Below are 23,461 nucleotides of genomic sequence, written 5' to 3' on the forward strand. Positions count from 1 at the left end.
CTAACAGAAGTAAGAGAGTTTTTCCCATTTCAAGTTACTATGTGGTAATTAACTCAACGTGTTGCATTGGTTCTCAACACAAACTGTAAGCTACGACCACTGGGAAATGGAAGGACCACAATGCCTCCTCCCCACCGGTCACCACTGCCCACCCCCGATGTGATTTAACCCGTCAGTGGTGAAGCCCAGGCATCGGTGTTTTTAAAGCATAAAGCTCCCCCCGTGATTGCAATGTGCAGCCAGGGTAAGGCCTACTCATTCCCATGTGGAGGGGCCTGAGCTCAACGCTCCAAGCTCAGTTTCTGTTTCTCAGAAGGTTCGTCTGCTTCCTCACTGGAGGAGAAAGAAGTGAGCAGCAGCAGCACAGTCTCTGCACGCCAGCCTGTCTTGAAAGGTGCGCACTTTGCTCTGTTCTCTACTTAACGTGCACATGGACCCACCCAGGTGAGGGTCCTCCAGCTGCGCCAGGGGCTGGTTAAGTCTGTTGAGGTCTGTGGTTCAGTATCAGCAAGTGGGGGGTTTTGCGGCTACAGATACACAGCTATGTATGCTCTCCTAACAGATTCCTCTTTATTTCTGAAGCTGACATTTTGGTTTCCATCTTTCTGAACCCAGAGTTTGTCTCTCTCTCAAAAGATTCTATACTCTGGTGTGTAACAGTCTATGTATTGGGCCCTCTCCAATCCTTTTCTTTCTCTTTCTTTTTTTTTTAACATCTTTATTGGAGAATAATTGCTTTACAATGGTGCGTTAGTTTCTGCTTTATAACAAAGTGAATCAGCTATACATATACATATGTTCCCATATCTCTTCCCCCTTGCGTCTCCCTCCCTCCCACCCTCCCTATCCCACCCCTCTAGGCGGTCACAAAGCACAGAGCTGATCTCCCTGTGCTATGTGGCTGCTTCCCACTAGCTATCTATTTTACATTTTGTAATATATATATGTCCATGCCACTCTCTCACTTTGTCACAGCTTACCCTTCCCCCTCCCCATATCTTCAAGTCCATCCTCTAGTAGGTCTGTGTCTTTATTCCCTTCTTGCCCCTAGGTTCTTCATGACCTCCAATCTTATTCTTAAATCTGACGTCCCTAAACGTCATTAACAACCATTAAAGCAGTGCTTACACACATGGGAGTTTAAACTTCGGGTTCCTTAGTAATTCAAGTTTATTTTTAAAAAATTACCTACTACATACCTACCATATTAGATAAAATTAAAATCTAACATTACGTATTATAATATTATAGTGCAAATAGACATGATGACTTCAAAAAGTGGTTTGGCATCGTCTAGTAAATTTGAAGAATACATAACTTATTACTCAGCAATTTCTCTCCTACATGCATCAGAGAAATGAGAGTTATATACAGCACAATACATGGACAAGAATGTTTATAGTCGTACTGTTCATAACAAACCCAAACTGCAAACAATTCATAATTCCACCAACAGAATGGGTAACTTGTGGTATATTCATGTCATCAAATACTATAAAGCTACACGTGAATGAATTTCACCAAAATAAAGCTAAATGAAAGAAAGAAAACATAAAAAAATATATAAGGTATGGTTCCTTTCACAAAAAATACAAAAACTGATAAAACGACACTGTACTGTTCAGGGATATACAGATATACACTTAGGTGGCAAAACTGGAGGAAAAAAAAGCAAGGAATAATATTCATGGAAGCAAGAACAGTGATTACCTCTTGGGGAGAAGATGGAGTTGTAAACAAGATGGGCATGTGGGATGCTTTTAGCTGTACTGCTGTTCACTTAAAAGTAATTAAAATAATAATGCCTATATATTTTACATTTCATAATAAGAAGTACTTTTTTTTCTACATAATCCTCAATTGAGAAAACACTAACAAGAGCTCTTTCATACAGTGACATTCTGCCAGGAATTTAGCTCTAGGAGAGTAGCCCTGGCAGGTGAGGAAACAGCTGTTTGGAACAGCTGAGTGGAAACAGCTGTTTTCTCTTATCTGGAAATACAGCTTCATTAGGATATTAGAGCTGAAAGGGCACCTCCCAATGTAATTTGTAAGGGCACCTTGCCCTGGGACAATTTTTCAAACTTAGATCCAATGTCTAAGATGTCCCTAAAACATTCAGATGGAGCAGTTTTAGGCTGGGTAGTCATCTGAGACACAGCTGCCTGGACATAATGCTTGCATGGAGAAGCCAAAGGTACTGTCCATTCTAAACTGCAAGCTTCTCTTAACCAAAGGGCAGTCCACAGTCCCCTGGCTATAGACCTCAATTTTTTTTCTTCAGGTCTTCATTGAAATTTCTGTAAGTGGCTAGTTAAAGTTGCATATGAAAACCAAACAACATTTTTACTGATAAAATAAATTAGAAAGTAAATGAAAAAGGGTATCCAATTGTAAAAATAAAATTTGATAAAGGAAAAATGTGAACAGATTGTTCCTAAAGAAAAATATACTAAAGAAATGGTTTATACTAATGGTAACAAATGCTTAGCCAGGTTAAGTTATTTTAAATTATAAAATGGAAGGAAAACTAATTCAGAGAACAGTTTAATGATTCAAAATTTAACAAGGAATAAATAGTCTAACCTTTCAGTTAAACCATACCCTTTCAAATTGATTGGCTAGCAAAATTAAGCACAAAGGATTATTTCTATCATACTAGATAAAGTAAAATCAATCCAGTCCCAAAGTTCAGGATTGCTTAATGTCATGATTTTAAAGTAAAAAACCCCCAAATTAACTATCAGTAAATTTTTAAAATTCATTCTATCACTCGATTAAAAGTTCCTCAGTTATGGGGAATAATTTCTTTGATTAACTTGATGATATGAAATATCAAAAAAATAAAAGTTGGAAAGAGTTAATGCCTTTGACCTATTATTAACCACTTTTTTCATACACAATATAGTCAAACTTAAAGAATTCTTTTTATTCACATTAATTTAGGAACAGTGATAGTTTGTAAATTATTTTTCAAATGAAGTTTTTAAACTGTGAGGCCATTAACTTGAAACACAGCAATCGATACTAACAGATAAGGACAAAAAAATAAAAGATGGTGACAGGAGGAAAACGGGGTCTGACAAAGAGCCAAAGATGATCAGGGATTATAGATATCTGTACCTATCTTCCTATAGGTCTGTTGTTCTCTGCACCTCTAAAGATCCAGGCTCACCAAAACTGTGATTTATCCACCAAAACTGTGATTATACTGAGGTCAGTTAGCACACATGGCATGTTTACTGTTGTATCTCTCAATGTTGAGCTCAGCGTCTGGCAATACTAGGTGCTCAAGCTTTGGATGAAGAATAACTGCACAGAAAGTTTACCTGATATACTAAATAACTTTAGATGCCATAGTTTTCTAAATTCAGCCATTTGCCAATACGCCTACAAAATTTAAGTGATCATAATGAAAATCTAGCTAAATACTAGTTACACAGGCAGAGATCCTGCCTACCTGACCTTTATACCCCAAATAATGCACAGAATAATGCCTAATACACAATAAATACTCATTATATGTATTTAATCAATGATGATAAGTATTTTCAAAAACTTGAAGCTGTCTATTAAAGACCCATTAAAAGCGAAATCAGTACGTGTGTTTGGGGTGGGGAGGAGAGCAGGGCAGAAATTACAGAGAGACATTTTACTTAAAGGAAGAAATCTGGAACTATCACAGCAGGCGGACAACCCAAAGTTTAAACGCAGGCCGGAGGAGACGCCATCAGGACGGTTGTGGCAATGTGGGGAGTTGAAGATGGCTTCAGATTTTCAACTCCAAAATGCTATGGCTTCATTTTAAGGTTATCGATCAATATAAAACTACCTAACAATTCAAATGGCTATAACTTAAGTGATGCATTCTTTTTCAGAAGATAATCTTACCTTTTTCATGAAACTTGTGTCTTGTCTACAAATTTTTTCTCTTTTTATTTTTAGGTCAGCCACATCTGGTATTATTCTAGAGACAATCAATGCATCATTTTTAATGAACAGCACATTTAGTTATAATATCATATCTTATATGATGAATCAGCTATACTTAGGAGTCTGAACTATTTAACACTCATTTCAATGAGCATTTTAAATAAGCCTATATGTAACGATACTACTGAATTACCAAGTTTAATCAAGTAGAATTGCATAAAGTAATCTTGACTTCTAATGTCATTCCTAAGTTTAAAGCAAAACCAAAATAAAATTTATGTAACTAGTGATTACTAGTAGATGAGATCTCTGAGAGTACATTAGAAGACCTTCAACACTGACTATCTTAAAACATATTAATAATTAAATTGTCACAATACCAATTAAATAAAATTCTGGATTAATAAAACCTGAAAATCCTAGATTAAAAAAATTACAATACTTAAATACATTAACATAGAAATCTGAAAACATTACCATTAAGCCTATTTTCAAATAGCACATTACCTGATCCCTCGAAGCTTTGCCCTATTGTCATGGCGATCCATGAGATTATGCATTACTTCCAAGACTAACTGTCTCAGTTCATAGTCTTCCATGAGGGATGGTGATAACAAAGGATCCAGAAAAGACCCCGGCAGTGCAGTAACTATTGTCTTTGCTTTGTATCCAGAGGTTACCTGATTATAGGGAGGAAAAACAAAGAAACAAACAAAAAAACCTTTGTCATGAGTCCTTCTTTGGTAAAACTCTCAAGCTGTTTTATAAGAACCATAAGCTTAGAGAAAACAGCAAGTATGGACACAAGCCTGAAGGAAAAACTAAAAGGAAATTTGTGAGATGATGAGGATTTTACTGAATTTACAAAAACATCATTCATAGAGTTAATAAAATTAATAATAGCACACATTTACCATATGCCAGGCATGAATCTAAGCACTATATGTGTATTAACTTCACCCTTACCGTATTCCTAGGAGGCTAGGCATTAGTGTACCCCCATTTTGTAAAAGAAAACTGAAGCTCAGAGAGACTAAGAATATATGGAACAGGTAGTCAGGCCTAAATGGATATAAGGAGACTAGGCAGCAAATAACACAGGTAAGACCTGAAAATGTTAAAATGGCAAATAATTCTTTTATTTTAAATTAAGCAATTTAGGTTAATAGGAAAGCATTTTCATTTTGGAAAGCTGTACTTTATTCTTTATCTGATGTGACATTTCTGAGTGTATCCCTATGTCTAAAGTTGGAGCTTTCAATTAGCATATACTTTAATGCTATAAAATAGTTTAACCATACCACATGGAAATTCATTCAGTTGACTATGTCGTACAATTAGGATTAGAGACAAGGTTATTTACTCAGGGAATTTATTTAATAAAAAGGCTTAGGACCAAATGAAATTTCATGTGGGTAATCTCTATTTATATTCAGGATTACTAGCATATATAGAACATCTAACATTTACATTTGGGCACTCATTATAGGATAAAAGTGATTTTATAAGTGAGCAGAAATTGGTGGGACAATTACTACCCACCTAGAAAAATTAAAAATATATCCATATCTTACACCACATACAAAAATAAACCTCAGATCAAAGTTCTACATGTGGAAAGCTGAATTTTAAACCTTTTGTAAGAAGATATAAACAAATGTGTTTATATCATCAGAGTAGGCAAGGAGCTCTTAAACAAGATACAAATAAAAAAGCAAAGATCACATAGGAAAGGACTGACAAATCTGGCTCTAGCTGGGCCCAGGCATCTTCATCTATAAAATGGCAATGCTTCCTAACCTCGGTATATTTCATCATTATGAAGATCAAATAAGACGACAGGAGAAGTGAGGAATAAACAATAAAAGTAAAATTTTAAAGAATGAAAAGCATAATATTCAAGTATATAAACCACAGAAAAAAAACTTACCATAAATACTATCTTATAATACAAGAAAAAGAAACTGATAATGTGAAGCTACTCTTTTAACCTCTTTAATAATTTAGGGTTAAGTGTGTTCTTCACCTGTCTTAAATTCCTTACCATAAGTAAAGATCTCAGCAACATTATCTGAATCCGCCTGGTTCCCAAATCCCTAAAATATACAAAATAGTGGTATTATCTTATTAATAGTAATTAACTTCATTTCCTTACATTATTATTTATTGATTTAAAAACTCTATTCATATTAGCTATATAGATTTTATTTTCATACTAGCTGAAGTCAAGGCTCACTTTATACTCTAAAGTAAATTTCACATGAATTAAAGGGTTATATGTTAAAAAAAAATCAAATTTGCACAAAAAAATTTAAAAAGCTATTGGCTCTCAAAGGAAACAGACCTCTGCACGTAATGACATGAAAAGTCAGTTGTATGAATACACAACAAAACAACCTCAATTAAAAGATACTATAAATTGGCGAATAGATCTATTGCAAATATAATTGACAAACATAACATCTATTTAACATATACTAATAAGCAGGTAAGAATGTGCCTAAATAATTCTTATATAAATAGTTCTTCAAAAAAGAATTAACAAATGAAGAAAGGGTTCTCTAATTAATGGCCAAATAAATATAAGTCAAATAAGACTATAATTTCCTTATTAAATTAGCAACACACAAACATATTTACAAACTAAAGCTTTAGCATGTTGTAAAATCAAAGCAAATCTATAAAATGAGGGGAGGGGGCCAAGACATGTGATCTTTAAAATAACTTTCAGTTCTAGAATTCTAGAAGTAAGTCAACATTCCTTCCACAGTGACAAACTTGAAACTTTACCCTAAATAATCTACATATATAGAAAATGCCCAGGCTGACCAGACCTTCCACCTAGCCAATATAAGAAAATTTGAGAATTTATGATATACTGAAAACTGACTCTAAAAGCATGCAATGTTTTTTTGGTTTTGTCTTGTTTTTTAATTTTTATTGGAGTATGGTTGCTTTACAATGTTGTGTTAGCCTCCACTGCACAACAAAATGAATCAGCCATACATATACAGATATCCCCTCCCTTTTGGACCTCCCTCCCATTTAGGTTACCACAGGGCATTAGGTAGAGTTCCCTGTGCTATACAGTATGTTCCCATCAGTTGTCTATTTTATACACAGTATCAATAATGTATATGTGTCAACCCCAGTCTCCCAATTCCTCCCACCCAAGCATGCAATGTTGATTCAACTGCTTAGCAATCTAGTGCCATAACAACACCACAGGACTTTTATTACTGAGTAAAAAGACAAAACATTTTATAGATTTAAGATAAAATTTAATACAAGATTAAGTTCAACTTTACAGTTTGAGAACACAGAACAACTACATACACATACCCTAGTTGACTGATATCCAAAGTATGGGTGGATGTTCCAAAGACGGGTACTTTCCCCATAATGAACATCATGATTTCTGACCTCTGATAATCTGGTAGGTTACTTCCAAAAAATCCTATAAAAATATTAAGATAAATTTAAGATAAATTTTGCAAATGGAAAAGTTTATTTTTCCATATAATAAAAAATCATAATATATTTTTAACCACAGCTTTCAATATGTGGTAAAATAATGTCTTTGAGCTACATGTAAGTCTAAAGATACTATAATTTCTTTGGTGAAAATCATTTAATGATGTACATTATAAGATGTGTTTAATGGACTAATACTTAGATTAAGATAAATGTTTGAAAGTCTTGCATACAGTTAACAGTGGCAAATCATCAATTTGAATTGACTGGAGTTTTAGAAAAAGGAAAAAAAAACTTTTGGTAGTATTTCTGATGAAACCCTTGTTCCCATTTTGTAAGCCTAAATTCCTGTTCTAGTAAGAAAGTCAATAATTAAGCCACTACTTTGGCTTCCCCAGGATTGTTGAAATGTTCTAGAATGTCATTATAATGAGCCAGGTTTACAGTCTAACACTGTGGGTTAATTCAATATTAATTCAATATACATAATTCAACTAATTTACTTATTTGTCATTTTTCTCAAGGAACTCTTGGGTATTGTGCATATTTTGAATTTATCTGTTATAGCTTTGGAGAGTTTACTTCCTGGTCACAGAAGACTTAGGACACTTAATTCACTTACTCAAACTTTTAACCCTGTTGTTTCTTTGAAAGATCAGAACAGGTATTAAAACCCGGCTATTTTTGATCATTTCTTAAAATGCAACATAATCATTACAGAAACCTACATTTTTAATATTTCTTTAAGAGTAAATTAGTTTTTCAACTTAACTCTTCAGCCTGTATTACTGGAGTTAATAATATCTTTCTATAAATTCAAATTGTTCTATTTATCATTTTGATTAGATCTAGGGGTAAAACTCATTTCTCTTTATAACATACTCTAGCAATCAAAAATCTCATGATCTTAACATTATTCAATCAGCATAAAGTATATTATTCTACCTAACACTTCAGCACATATTTATGGGGGTAAGAAGCTACTTTGTATTTCTATCCTTACAGCAACAAATAATAGTACCTTATGAATCCAGGTACTATTATTTGTGTCAGTTTCCTCTTGTGGAAATTAGGATAAGAGAGGTTAGGAATTCACACAAGAAATTACACAGCTAACATTAAGACCTGAGGTGAGATCTGTTCATCTCCAAAGCCTATGTATGTTATTATTACTCTCTGCTTCCTCTCTATAAGGTATTTTCAACTTTCCAAGAACCCAATTAGGTATGTTCCTAATCACTGTACAAAACTGGACACTTATTTTCTGTTCCAAGCAAGTTGGTCATTAACCACAAAGGCAGAAATTTTCCAACAAGTCAACTGTGAGGACAGCCAGAAAGTTAACTCATTCTCTATTCCCATTGTTTGTATTTGAACTGCTGAATAGAAGTGCTAATAAGCCTCCCCAAAAGAGGAGAGCATTATTTTAAAAGAAAGAGCTTGGCCAACGGCCTCCTATCTTCAAGTGCAAAAGCTACAGCAGCCCTGTTCTGTGTCCCACCAATATTCACGTGATCTGATAAATAAAGAATACTGAGAACTTCTGAAAGAAAATATTGAGGAAAGCAGAAGTGTGATTTAAATAAAAGTCTTATTCACTGTGCCACACTGCACTGTTTTTCTCTCATGTTTTAATTTTCACGTTATTCTGAATGTGTTATGTCACAGAAATATTGCTTGTCTGTGGTATATACATTTTATAACAACATACTTGAGAAACAATAAATTAAATACTCTAGAGTAAAACAGTAACACTGAATTAACTAGAAGTCACTAAAGCAATTTAAATTAATTCTCTGAAAACAAGACTAGCTGATTTGATATACCATCTTAAAATATCACAGACACTCTGGGCCTTTGCCCTAATGAGGACAATTTCTATGCACATGATGAGACTGTGATTAGGTGAAACAGAGGTACTACCCCAGGCAGATCAACCAAAGGCATCCACAAGGTAGGAGTCACGTGCATCAAGAAGCCCAAGCATACGGCCTGGTGTAAGTTCAATATGTTCAATAAAAAGGTGCTGAATGTGGATGCGTAATGCATGTATGCATATCCATAAAACTTTAGAAATAAACAAAAGGAAAACTCTGTATTAAATATGCCAAAGGACTATTATAAACAAGTGGCCCACAGGTAGGATATTACTCAAATAAAAGGCATAAACTGAGCTCCAGAATAAATTTATATGACTCTATTATTAGTAGAAACTATTAGTAAGGGCTTCCCTGGTGGCGCAGTGGTTGAGAATCTGCCTGCCAATGCAGGGGATACGGGTTCGAGCCCTGGCCTGGGAGGATCCCACATGCCGCGGAGCAACTAGGCCCGTGAGCCACAACTACTGAGCCTGCGCGTCTGGAGCTTGTGCCCCGCAACAAGAGAGGCCGCGATAGTGAGAGGCCCGTGCACCGCGATGAAGAGTGGCCCCCGCTTGCCACAACTAGAGAAAGCCCTCGCACAGAAACGAAGACCCAACACAGCCATAAATAAATAAATTAATTAAATAAATTAAAAATGTCTGCTTCAAAAAAAAAAAAAAAAGAAACTATTAGTAACCACTAGAAATTAGGTACTAAACCCCAAGAATACAACTCAATTTGGAAATTATCCTAGAAATCATACAGTTACATTAAAATATGATCTGGATACTCTAAAGAAAATATTGGAAGAGGAGGGTTAAAGTAGGAAGAGTTTGATTGCTTTAATTTGTATTTATATACAGTCTGATCATTTAATTTCCCAAAAAATTCCCCATGGCTTTCTTTCTTTTTTTTTTTTTTTTTTTTAAGTAAGCTCTTTACCCTTTTACCCTTTGTGTGTGTGAGGGGAGGGGGAAGCATCTAATATTAAAGCCTAAGTATCAGTACCCAGATCCTGGTCTCTAGTGCCTTTCCCCACTAAAAGGAACCACAGCTCCTTAGAGAAATGACTGATTCTAGGATTGGGGCAGGAAGTATAAAATGAACCTAAGGCTGTGCTTAAAAGAAATGTGGGGGGATATTACAAAGATACAGAAAATAGGGGCTCCACTGGCCAAATCTGGGACAGTTTGACCACCAAAATAATAATAATAATTTAAAAAGTACAGAATAAATTATGAAGATAAAAATATAAATCCATGAGCTCATACCACTGTATTTAAATAGATAAACACATGTATTCCTACATACATAAGTAGGGAGAAAAAGGGGCTCTTGCTTACAATGAACACTGAGTGCCAAGTGAGAGTGCCAAGTTGATAACCATCATTTTGTAACCATCACGGTAAAGACTGGTTCAGGTAAGAATTTTGAATGGTTGCTACATCTAGGGGGTAGTTTGGATGGAGAGCAGGATATCTGCACAGCCTAAAAGTATCTTCTCAGAGACTGCTTATTATTTGCAAGGGGAAAAATGGAAACTGTGCAGCAGAGGAATAGAACAATACTTTGTGTGATCAAAACTAACATCACCAGCGAGAAGCAGGTGTACACTGTGTACCTCCGAATGTGATAATCTGAGAAGAACACTATCACTTACATAGTATCCAGCCAGGAACCCATAACCTGAATTTAATCATGAGGAAAGAGCAGACAAACCCACGTGAGGATATATTTTTTTTAAGTGAGGGGTCAGGGGGACCTATAGTCTTAAAAAATGCCCATATCATAAAAGAGAAATGTTCCAATCTAAAGGAACCAAAGAAACATCACAACTAAATGCAACTAAATGATCCTAGACTGGATCCTGGACCTAAGGAGAAACATGCTATAAAGGACATTATCAGGTCAAATGACAAAACTGAAATATGAAAGTTTGACTAAAGTACTGTATCAAAGTTAAATTTACTGATTTGATAACTGTACTCTGGTTATGTAAGAGTACTCTGGTTTATTCTTTGAAAAAATAATCTGTAGTCAAGACCCATGCACTTACCATCCAGTGGTTAGGAAAAAAATGTAGATGTGTATATGTATGTATCTATGTCTCTCTATATGTATATATTTATATATGTGCTTATGTGTGTATATTTATATATACACACATATACATATACACACAGAAAAACGGAGAAAGGGATGGAGAAAGGCAGACAGAGAGAGAAAGGAAATGAAAAAGTAAATGACATAAAATATTAATAGATGAATCTGGGTGAAGGGTATATACAGTGTTCTTTGTCGTAGTCTTATGTTTGTTTATTTTCCAAACAGAAAGTTTTTAAAAAAGTCTAAGCTATCATTCACCTTTGACTAATGTCCCGTAAGAGACAAGTACCTTCCGTGAGGGCTTTCTGAATCACTGTTTCCCAGAATAATTTGAAAAGTGAAATGTACTCACCTATTGTTTGGATGATAGCATTCTGCACAATCTTCTCATCACTGTCTTTGGAACTTGTGCTTAAGTTGGCACTGCTTATAGATCCTCCCTGTAAATCATTTGCTTCAAATTCAACACTGAGACGCAGATGCTTCAGTAGGGTGTTAAAGACTTCCAGCACTGTGGGTCCTGCAAATGAACCCTGATGTGAGCAGATACATTTTTCCGGCAACGTACACTCAAAACCAATCCTCGTATTTCTCAACAGAGATTTCTGCATATTTTCTAAGTACTTGGAAATACTTCATAATTTATGAACTAACTAGCACATTAAAAAAGTAAATGAGAAATACGTAAATAAGAAAGTCTCCTAGCTATTCCAACAAACATTTACTGGGCATCTCGGAGCAACTCACTGTTTGAATCCTTGGTACAAACCACACAAAATGTGTATATTCATATAAAGATTACCAAAAACTTTCCATCTATCTAATCTTGTCTACTCAGAATAATGTGTACAGTATTGGGATAAACTGACTGTTGGGTCACAATCCACAGAACTATAATATAGCTCACTGTGGCCTAAGAAATTTGTTTGGCATCTTTTGAGGCTGAAGAAGAAAGAATTTTGCCTCAATTATTAGACAGAAACTAGCCAATTTATCACATTCAGGTAAACTAAATATGCTCTCTGTTTTTAGTACTATAAATACTCTGCCTGTGTTTCTGGCACTGCATCTATCACGCTATACTTTAATCAGTATTTTTATTTCTGCCTCCTACTCTAGATTCCAACTTTCTCCAGGACAGGCAGCCACGTTCAAATGCTTCTTTGAATGTACAGAACCTAAAACATAATATATAACCTCATAAGACAGAACCTCACACACAATACATAACCTCACACATAGTAGATATTAGCAGGTGAGACGATTCAGTCAATGCATCATCTGTGTTTCACTTCATATTTCAAGTTAACTCTTCAATTAAATAACCTGCTTCCATCTCTTTGAGATAAGTTATGAGTAATGACAAGTCCATATCCAAAATGCCCACTCTCATTTGATACTGAGTGAATATTAGAATACTTCAGCAGCTAATATACAGTTCCACTTTCATTTTAAAGCAAAGAAACCACAACTAGATTTTCCTCCTAACTTCAGTAATTTCTTTAGGGACTCTTCCATTCTTCTAATCACATGTGAGTGAAAAAGCATGATGTCTGACCTGTCCCTTCTCCTTGTTACCCCTCTCTCTAGTCAGTCAGTTATCAGATCCTGCTGGCTTTACATTCCCATTCCTACTGCTGCCATCAAGGTCAAGTTCTTTCTCTGTGCCTCCAATGGTGACAACCACCTGCGACTTCCAATGTGCCCTACGCTCTGCAGCCACATGAACTGCCCTGTAACACACCTCTGATGAAGAGCTCAGTAAATCTCTAACTAGTGCCAGTCCACTGTAGAATGACACCCGTGACCTGGCCACGACTGGGACTTGAAGCCACTCCTCGGGCTTCCCCCACACTACCACCACACATCCTAGTCAAACGGGCTACGTAATACTTCCCTCCTGCTGATCCATTTTCCCTCCCTTCCCTGGACCCTGGTTTTCTTATGATATATGATCAAATTCTGCCTTGTATTACAGTATTAGGTAAAGTCATCTAACTCCAAGTAAACCATAACTTTCTTGTATCTGTACCCTCCCAATGTTTAGCATATAACTGGTATTCAAAAATCTTTACTGGAAAAAAGGAGGAAGGGAAGAAGACAATGATTTGGAGGGAAATGTTTAACTGCACACTAAGGAAGTCTGACAACAGTCATATGAACCTAACATTTCAAGAGAAATTAGAGCACATTTAAAAACACTGCAAATATTTTCTAAGAGTTTTCCACACATTGCTATTCCTACTGAAAAAAAAAAAACATTCTGAAAATGATTAATGAATTTTTTTTTGTGGGGGGGGGGTGCTGGCACTCACCTATGGAACCTTTAGCAGCAATGGCAACGGCCTCTAACAGAACCTGAATAATACCTGCTCGAACTCGTGGAGAATCTTTTTTACGAGCATCAAGGTGTCCTAGAATCTCCTGGATCACATGGTGAGAATACTGAGCCTAAAAGAACAAAATAGTGTAAAAGTATATGAACAATTACATGCATCCTGGCAGAATTCATAAGAATGATAAACCATGTGACACTTAATGGAACAATAGGTAGCCATTAGAAACCATTCTTTTTAAGAATAAATAGGGATACCGGAAAATATTTACGATAACCTGAGTGAAAAAAAGCAAGTTGTAAAATACTACGTTAAATAAAATTCTGTTTTTTTAGTATATAAGACTAGAATTATATGTGCCTACATATTAACACTGGTCATCTCTGAGAGGGAGATTTATGAGAAATTTTTACTCTCTTTGTACTTCTCTGTAATTCCACAAAGAATATTTATACACTCTTATAACTTGATAATAGGACAAAATGTTGTTAAAAAATAAGACAGATTATGACATTTATAGTACTTCTCTCTTACCCAACCAGATACATACTATTTCTTATCATGGACATCTAACAATGCTAAACAGTTAAAACTCTCATCTAATCAAGAGCCACTACCAAAATTGAAGTTTTAACAATGTGTACCTGATGAAATTTCCTGATCAGGGCCAGCTAGTTTAATGTTTTATGGACAGAGGTTGAAATATTACCTAAGAATGATTCCTATATCAATTTTATAGTAAATGGCAATTAAAACAATCAAATCTATCAGAAGTTTTGATTGTATCAGGATAGTCTTATTAAACAGAAACTCCCATTCTGGTGGGTACTACCATGTAATTTTTGATTAATGGACTTCAAAAAACATATGGTGCACTTAAAGCTCCTTCTAAAGCAATGCTCTGGACCAGAAGTCATTTCTCAGAAATTTAATCAACAAATACTTATTGATTCCTTCAGTTTCTTCAACTTTGTAATTTACTTTACTTTTTGTAAAAAACAATTTCATCTAGTAACTAAATCTGAATGAGGAGGGCAAATGAAGAAATACAAGGCTACTGAAGACCAGGGGAACAGCCCTAATTATGTCCACAGATTGCCAGATCAACTTCTCACCTACTAAACTAAAATTAAATTAAAAGATCTTAAAAGTTCTCATCAAAGGGGAAAAAAAATGTGTAACTATGTGAGGTGATGGATCTTGAGAAAACTTATTACGGTAATCATTTTGCAATGTTGTATACCTTAATCTTATATAATGTTATATGTCAATTATAATCTCAATAAAACTGGGAAAAAATTTTTTAAATTATCCTTCCACATCCAAACCAGCTTTATAATAACTACCATGCATTGAAAACCTACATTATGCTAGGCATGCTATAGTAACCTAAACTTAATGTTTAATTTAGACCAAAAGTTCTAGAACAGAATGACCAGAATTTGAATCCTTACGTTCTACCTGTGTACCCTTGAGTGAGGTGTCTGACCTCTCTAAAGGTCAGTTTTCTGATCTGTAAAATGGGGATAATAACAATATCTACTTCATAAAATAAGGAGGATTAATGAGATAAAGCATATACATAAGGTTATTAGCATATTCAGAGGTATAGCCAGCAATTGATAAATGGTACCTTCTATTTTAATATAAAAATGAACCATTCAATGAATTCATTAAAATTTCCTTTTCAGAAATGAGGAAATTGAAGCTCAGAGAGGCTAAATAATTTGCCCAAGTTCTATGCAACTAGTAAACAGCACATCTAGGATGCAAATCCTGGTATGACCTATACTAAAAGCTGTACTGCTTCTTACTACCTTATCTCCTTTAAATTAATGATGACTTTTTAGGGCATTAAAAATGTAGATAGTGTTAAAAAATAAAGACCTAAAATCCCACTTGAATTAAGAGCTAATTGGGTCTGTTCAAGGTTTGAGGAAAACCAAGGCTGTCCTCTGCAGTAGATGAGAGTGCCTCATCAAGTGCCTCAATCTATAAAAACTACAGTATTGCACAGTAAATATCCAATAAATGTATCAGCTATATGATGCTGTAATAAATATCAATTCTAATACCAGTTTATCATAAAATATAAATGCTCAATAATGTATTTAATAAATGCACAATAAAGATTGTCATCATAAAATCATTTAGTTCTTTTTAATTAGATATTTTTTCATCTTGGCAAATAAGAATATAAGCGGTAAATAAAAATAAATGAGACAAAGAACTAAATTAAGAACACGTCTTATCTCCTCCATTGTTCTCTATCTCTGTCTGAGGACATGCTTATCCACACAGAACTAAAATTACTTATATATAAAAATAACAGTTAACCAATCCTTACCTGAATGGAATACATTATAATTTTAAAGCAGTGAACTGCAAATTCATTGGGATCCCATAGTCTGTGATGATCTAAATGCCTGTAAATTAACAGTAAGAAAAGTACTTTAAGAATTCCTTATTTTTATTACACTTTCTCCTCTAGAACCCTCAACAATATGCAAAGCCTACCAATCAAAAGAATATTATCTAAGAGAATATTATCAATGTTTCCATTTCCAGAACAACTGCCAGATCCTTTCATAAAACAGTAACAATAAAAGACTAGAATATATATATATATATATATATATATATACACACACACATATACATACATATACATATATATATGATTTTTCAATACCAACATGAGCTGGCAAGAAAGAAAAGTCCCTCAGTCCAGACTCCACAAGAAGGTGAGAATCTGGAGAGGTAAGTATACACTGAAGCCAGCAGTTGCCTTAGGCACATCGTCAGATCTCTGGTAGCTGATAGCTAGTGGTTTAAAGGGTTGTATACACAGGAGACTGGAGACAAAGTTTAGGGTCCACCCAGGAAAGGTGGCTATCAGATCAGAAATACATGCATCAATTCAAGCCGTAAAAGATGACACCTTCAGTGAATCTGGGGGAATGTTCTATGTTGTAGAAGACTGTCAAGAAGCTTGTCTGCGTTGGCCTTGGCTCTGAGAAGAATCACAAAAATGAAAGTCTCTCTGAAGAATTCAACCATACACCTAGCACCCAGGCTCTCGCCTGGCTGACAGAATTCACAAGTATCTATGTGGTTTAAAATAACTGAAGATAAGAATGTAGTTCAAAGTGGTGCCTGGACAACACTGCATCCATGCCTTCAGCAGAAGCAAAATAAAGCCTCTTACGGAGTACACACCATTAATGCAAGCCTCAAAGAATTCTCACAAATAAAGTTACAATGAATATGAGCTCAAAATTAAAATTCACAGAACACACAAGGTAAAAAGCCACTATGAATGTCAATTATCAATCAAGTTTTTAAGGACTAGGACAGTTTTATTCATGTATATATTCCCCCAAAATACCTGGTACCTTACTTGCAGAGGGCATTTAATATTTAATCAACTAATTAACTAAATAGCTAATATATAATTAACTATTTAATTAACATTTAATTAGATTAATTAACACATGATCAGGAGGTAAGTCCACTAAGTTCTACATAGAAAAGAATATGGCCCACTTCCAAGTTACTCAAGTAATCAAGTATAGTTAATTTGGTAGTTTCTTCCTTTTAGACTAGCTCTCTAGATTTTTAAGGCTTTATAGATTACCTCTCGGTTAACAAGAGGATTAAGATAAAAACTGGAATTCTGATATTAAATCAGCATGTCTGGAAAAAATAAATCTGCCTTTAGTTATATTTGACATAATTTGATTAGTTCTTAGTAGCATTTTCATAAGCCCACCGAGTCTTTAAACGGTAAATCTCAACTTTTTGGTGGTGGCAACAGTCGGGCGTGGGGTGGGGGGAATCCTTTTGAAAACACTATAATGATTCTCTGATGCTTAATTTTGCAGTTTATAGATTCTTGTAACTAAAGCTCAACTTCGAACCCAAATATCTGCCCTAAATAAAGAATTCTGGATATTACATTTCGACTACTTTATATATGCTATAAAGACATTATTATAGTCAGGAAGGGGAAAGGACAAGGCAAATGATTAACAAAAGAAAGACTAGCAAAAATGTCCAGAAATTACACAGAATGTTATATAAATCTGTCATCTGACAATTGAGTTAGAACTCAGAGGCTTTACAAGCCTTGAGAGATAATGTCTATGTCGAGAAACTCAAAGCTCACAAATGTATTCTGCTTGGAAGGCAGCATATAAGTACCAACAAGATATTTAATATTCCTGCTCTGCTCAGTCACTCGGTATAAGATAAAACTTACTCAGAGAAGAGAATGCGACCTAAGGCAGTCCAGCCATGGCAAAAAGAAAGCCAAGAAACAGAAGCCAGGGAATATGAGGAACTGACCAGAAGTTAATAAAACAAGATACATCATACTTGGACATTTGTTTGTTTTAATATTTTACTGGATATATACATTTCAAGGTGTGAATAAAAGCTCTAGTGAAATGATGCACATGACTGTATTTCCTATTTAAGGGGGAAAATCCAGTGAAGTGGTTGAACAAGTGCTCAAAGGGATGTTATGTTGTCTCAATCCTGTACCCTTCCCACATTGCTACACTGGCTCTATTAATAACTCACTCACACAGGTAAGAGTATTTGTCCTCTGTAAGTAAATTAAATTAAAACAGAATGAATATAGCACAGTCACAAGTAACCAGGAAAACACCAACTACTTACGCAAAAACTGGTCTCACAGCATTATTCATATTCCCAAAAGTTGCTCGGCCCAGCAGTTCTCTGAAGCAGTTTTCAGCCAGCATGGCGGGATTCTCTTCTTTGTCAGCTGCTGAAGGAGAAGGAGGAGGGCCTATGCGACTGAAAAATAAAGACAAACAAATGAATGCCAGAATTCTGACACTAGTTCTGACAGTTAAACAGAACAGATTTTTACTTCTCGGAAATATTAGAATGACATTTTCTTTTTATCCCAAAATAACTTTAGAGCTTAATTCTACTTCATGAACTCAACACCTTGAAGCTGATCACATAATCTTTCAAAATTGCAGAGCTAAATTCACTTGTATAACTTGTTTCTAACTAACAGAATACCTTTTCTAAAGGCAAAATACTCAGTAGTTGCTATTTTGTTAACTTCCTACAACTTCGCTACATTTATAGCAAAATCCTAGTAAGAACAAGGTGCCCAAAGATCACCCAGTTTAACTGTAAGTGAGCAAAAATTAAAAGCTAATTAGAACATTTGTATAAGTAGATGTCTTCAATAGACACTATTTGTTCATATTTTAAAACCTTATTTTAGACTAATGTATTCATGTGCAATAATAATTTCAAAAAAGCATGTATCTGTAGCATTGGGATAAAACCATGAGAAAACACAACTTCTTAAAATTTGGCAACCAATGGTATCAACATTCCTGTATCCTATTTATGCTAATCCTGTACCTCAAGAGCCATAATTATGGGGAGTCAATTCTCAACTAGCCAGGTACCTTTAGAAGAATAAATATTTTAGACAGAAAAAACTAACATCAGCTACATTGCCAAGAACAAGAAAAATACAGAAGGTGTTAAAAAAATATATCGTTTCACATTTTAGGTTTCCAAAGCTGGAGACAATCACATCTAAGGAATCTAGCATAAATACTTGCTGTAATTGCCATAAATTTTGATAAACATATAAGCGCTTGCGGAGCTACCAGTTTCACCTTTTCACTTCTAGACCACTTTTATTTTGATATTGCACATACAATCATCAAAATTACAAATTAAGTTAAAATTTTAGAACTACAGAATTAAATATCTTTTAAATTTGATTTGGATTTCCCTCTTTAAACTGCAATAATCAGGGAGATCAGCATAATAAGCCAAACTGGAGAATACTCGTTCTAAAACTTGGTTGCATAGTACCTCTGTGTAAGGCAACAGAAATTTGGGAGGAAAGCATGCTTATGGCATTTGGAAAAAGAGAATAAAGTACAGAATTCTAAGTTCAACAGGTTACTGGGGTGGGGGGGGGGGAGAAATCAGCATACACCCCAAAACAATATTTCATGCCAAAATATCTTAGAAGAATAAATAAGACATAAATAGTCTAGTCTAGTCTAGCTTTTATTTCTGTTGAAAAATATATATACAGTGAATAGTAGCTGCTATTATTATTATTACTTTGATTAGTACTAACTCCCTATGAAAAAGCATGCTGGATCTCTAAAGAATAACAGAAGTTCAGTTTATAATCTCTATTTCTTACACTTGCAGCTTTAAGTAGTATTAATTCAAATAGCAATGTGGATGCCCAATAATAAGCAGAAAGTAAAGTGAAAATTTATTCTGAAAGAAATAAAAGCTTAAGTGTCTGAGTCAGAATCTGTCTGCTCAGTCTAATTTGACGACTGAAGCTGACATTTTTTTCAGAAAGGATACATATTTAAACTTGCTCAAGTTTATGAGACTACTATATACATAATACTAAAGACAAACGTTCTTACCCTAGCAAGCGAGCACACATACACACGTATTAAAGTAACACAGCCCCAGCCCTAACATCTTCATTCAATACCTGTCAACCTCTTCTATCTTTTGCATGTTAAACAGCAGGGATGGAACAATTTTATCCATATGCTGGGGTTCCCAAATGGTAGCCCGAAGTTCATCATTAACTGTTTTGCGAACCACACCTTGAATACCTCTGATTCCAGCAATTCGGATTCTGTAAAAAAGAAAAAAAACTGAGTCATGAAAAAAAGCTATTTAAACAAGTCTGCTTACTTAGCTAAGAGAATGGATGTCAAATAAATAGTTATCTCAAGACAATAAAAATAACATACAATAAGTCTAAGAAAAATCTCAAAAATCTAAGATGGACAGAGATATGGCAGTTCCAAAAGAGGCTTACTTTTCTTTTTTAATAAATAAATTTATTTATTTATTTATTTTTGGCTGCGTTGGGTCTTCGTTGCTACATGTGGGCTTTCTCTAGTTGTGGCGAGTGGGGGCTACTCTTTGTTGCAGTGCGAGGGCTTCTCATTGCGGTGGCTTCTCTTGTTGTGGAGCACATGCCCTAGGTGCGTGGGCTTCAGTAGTTGTGGCGCACGGGCTTAGCTGCTCCGCAGCATGTGGGATCTTCCCGGACCAGGGCTCAAACCCGTGTCCCCTGCATTGGCAGGCGGATTCTTAACCACTGTGCCACCAGGGAAGCCCGAGGCTTACTTTTAATACCATCTTTTTACAATCAGCATTTAAAGTTAAAAAAGACTGTAAAATATAGACATATTTAGTCTGTATCAGTTTTCAATAAAAAATAATTTAATCAAAGGAATTAGGTTCTCCTACATTCTCTGACATAAATTGTACCAATGTTTTCTTAGGTCACTCTCCCAAGGCAATAGAAACAAAACCAAAAATAAATAAATGGGACCTAATCAAACTTATAAGCTTTTGCACAGCAAAGGAAACCATAAACAAAACAAAAAGACAACCTACGGACTGGGAGAAAATATCTGCAAATGATGCAACTAACAAGGGCTTAATTTCCAAAATATTCGAACAGCTCATACAACTCAATAATGAAAAAACAACCCAATCAAAAAATGGGCAGAAGACCTAAACAGACATTTCTCCAAAGAAGACATACAGATGGCCAATAGGCACATGAAAAGATGCTCATCATTGCTAATTATTAGAGAGATGCAAATCAAAACTACAATGAGGAACCACCTCACACCGGTCAGAATGGCCATCATTAAAAAGTCTACAAATAACAAATGGTGGAGAGGGAGGGGAGAAAAGAGAACCCTCCTACACTGTTGGTGGGAATGTAAATTGGTGCAGCCACTATGGAAAACAGTATAGAAGCTCCTCAAAAAACTAAAAATAGAGCTGCCATATAATCCAGCAATCCCACTTCTGGGCATGTGTCTGGAGAAGACTATAATTTGAAAAGATATATGCACCCTAATGTTCAATGCAGCACTATTTACAATAGCCAAGACATGGAAACAGCCTAAATGTCCATTGACAGACGAATGGATAAAGAAGATGTGGTATATACATACCATGGAATACTACTCAGCCATAAAAAAGCATGAAATAATAGCATTTGCAGCAACATGGACGGACCTAGAGATTATCATACTAAGTGAACTAAGTCAGAAAGAGAAAGACAAATACCATATGGTATCACTTATATGTAGAATCTAAAATATGACACAAATGAACTTATCTACGAAACAGAAACAGATTCACAGATACAGAGAACAGACTTGTGGTTGCCAAGCGGGGTAGGGAGGGATGGATTGGGAGTTTGGGATTAACAGATGCAAACTATTATATATAGAATGGATAAACAATGTGCTACTGTACAGCACAGGGAACTATATTCAATATCCTGTGATAAACCATGATGGAAAGGAATATGAAAAAGAATGTATGTATATGTATAACTGAATCACTTGGCTGTACAGTAGAAATTAACACAACATTGTGAATCAACTATACTTCAGTAAAATTTTTTAAAAAATGAAAAAAAAAGAATTAGGTTTTCCTAAGAGGATGATGATAATTCAAACCAAAGTGGACCAGATTCTCTCCCATTTCTTGCCTAGAAGTCTCAGCAGCTGAGTGAGAACAGGATTTATTTCACTGTTCCTGAACACCCTTAATGCGTCCGCAGACTTTTCATTCACTGTTTCTCCCTGAGAACCTCTCACCTCCCTTAGTCCACCTAGATGGAAGATGAGGCTGGTTCCTTAAAAGGTATGACAGAGGAGAACTATCAAAATGGAGTGCCGATAACCTGAGCCGTATACATATACACATATACATCCGTGTGTCCCGATGTGTATACATTACTGTGTGCATATGGGACTTAAAATTTATCCATACTGTGAGAGAATGCTGCCCTACCCTCCCTTCCCAATTCACAGCCCTCAACTTCTTCAAGCTCTTCCTCATTCTTCTTTAAAAATAAAATCTATTCAGTTCAGGGATGAGAAGAAAAGTAATTAGAAAACAGTATATAAAATCTGGGGAAGAACAATCTCGCGAGCAGAGCTAACACGGTAGCCCCTCTGCCCCGAAACACCTTCATTCTGGCCAAATTTGATTGTTATTTACCCTCCTTTTTTGTTACTACCTGAAACAGTCACCATTAGAAGTTTACTCAGCTTTCCCAGCACTTTTTCCAAAAGCTGCGAATAGGGTTAGAGAATGGAAGCTGTGGGGAAGGGGGTGATACTGCTTAGAAACCCATTGGGAAGTAATGCAGGCATTCAGTAGTAGCAGGTGGAGCATGGGATACAGCGGTAACATGACACTAAACAGGTGAGAAAGTGAACTAGGAGACAAATTTTGCCTTTTACAAAGCTGTGTCTTATTCATGCTGCTTTCTACAGCAAAAAGAAAGTCTTGAAATCTCTTCTGCAGCTATCACAAGTGGGCAAGCCTAACATTACTACAAAGGTAGTATTTGCAGGTCAAATATTTTAAGAAAATCTTAACAGTTATCAGCCCCATTTCCTACTGGCCATGCCCCCTAAGTTGTATTTGACAGTGTATTGCTAAAAATAGAGGGATTTATAATAATTATCTAAGTTAGAACCTAAGAAGGAATATAAATAGTCCTGAAGAAAACCCAAAGAGGGCTTTTACTAAAAACGAAGCAGAAAAAAAATCAAGCCCTCTAAGTATCTTAAAGCATTTTAGTTTACTCATTTGTTTCACAGTGATTCAAATGAAGTGTTATTTTGGAATATCAAATATTATATAATAAAGAATTAAGACAAA

General features: G+C 35.2%; 1 protein-coding gene across 4 annotated transcripts in view; it reads right to left on the reverse strand.

Annotated features, from left to right (window-relative positions):
• EFR3A (EFR3 homolog A) overlaps window positions 1-23,461 on the reverse strand; it is a 93,592-nt gene that overhangs the window by 27,231 nt on the left and 42,900 nt on the right. For all 4 annotated transcript variants that reach the window (XM_007188894.2, XM_057531977.1, XM_057531978.1 and 1 more), the window contains 9 exons: window positions 20,238-20,387; window positions 18,395-18,532; window positions 16,059-16,137; window positions 13,691-13,826; window positions 11,728-11,895; window positions 7,276-7,390; window positions 5,978-6,029; window positions 4,441-4,613; window positions 3,892-3,967 (listed from right to left, as the gene is read on the reverse strand). In XM_007188894.2, coding sequence (XP_007188956.1) covers window positions 3,892-3,967; window positions 4,441-4,613; window positions 5,978-6,029; window positions 7,276-7,390; window positions 11,728-11,895; window positions 13,691-13,826; window positions 16,059-16,137; window positions 18,395-18,532; window positions 20,238-20,387 — 1,087 coding nt within the window. The remainder of the gene's footprint in view (window positions 1-3,891; window positions 3,968-4,440; window positions 4,614-5,977; window positions 6,030-7,275; window positions 7,391-11,727; window positions 11,896-13,690; window positions 13,827-16,058; window positions 16,138-18,394; window positions 18,533-20,237; window positions 20,388-23,461) is intronic.

This window comes from Balaenoptera acutorostrata, chromosome 17 (genome assembly GCF_949987535.1).
Source record: "Balaenoptera acutorostrata chromosome 17, mBalAcu1.1, whole genome shotgun sequence".
NCBI classification, from domain to species: domain Eukaryota; kingdom Metazoa; phylum Chordata; class Mammalia; order Artiodactyla; family Balaenopteridae; genus Balaenoptera; species Balaenoptera acutorostrata.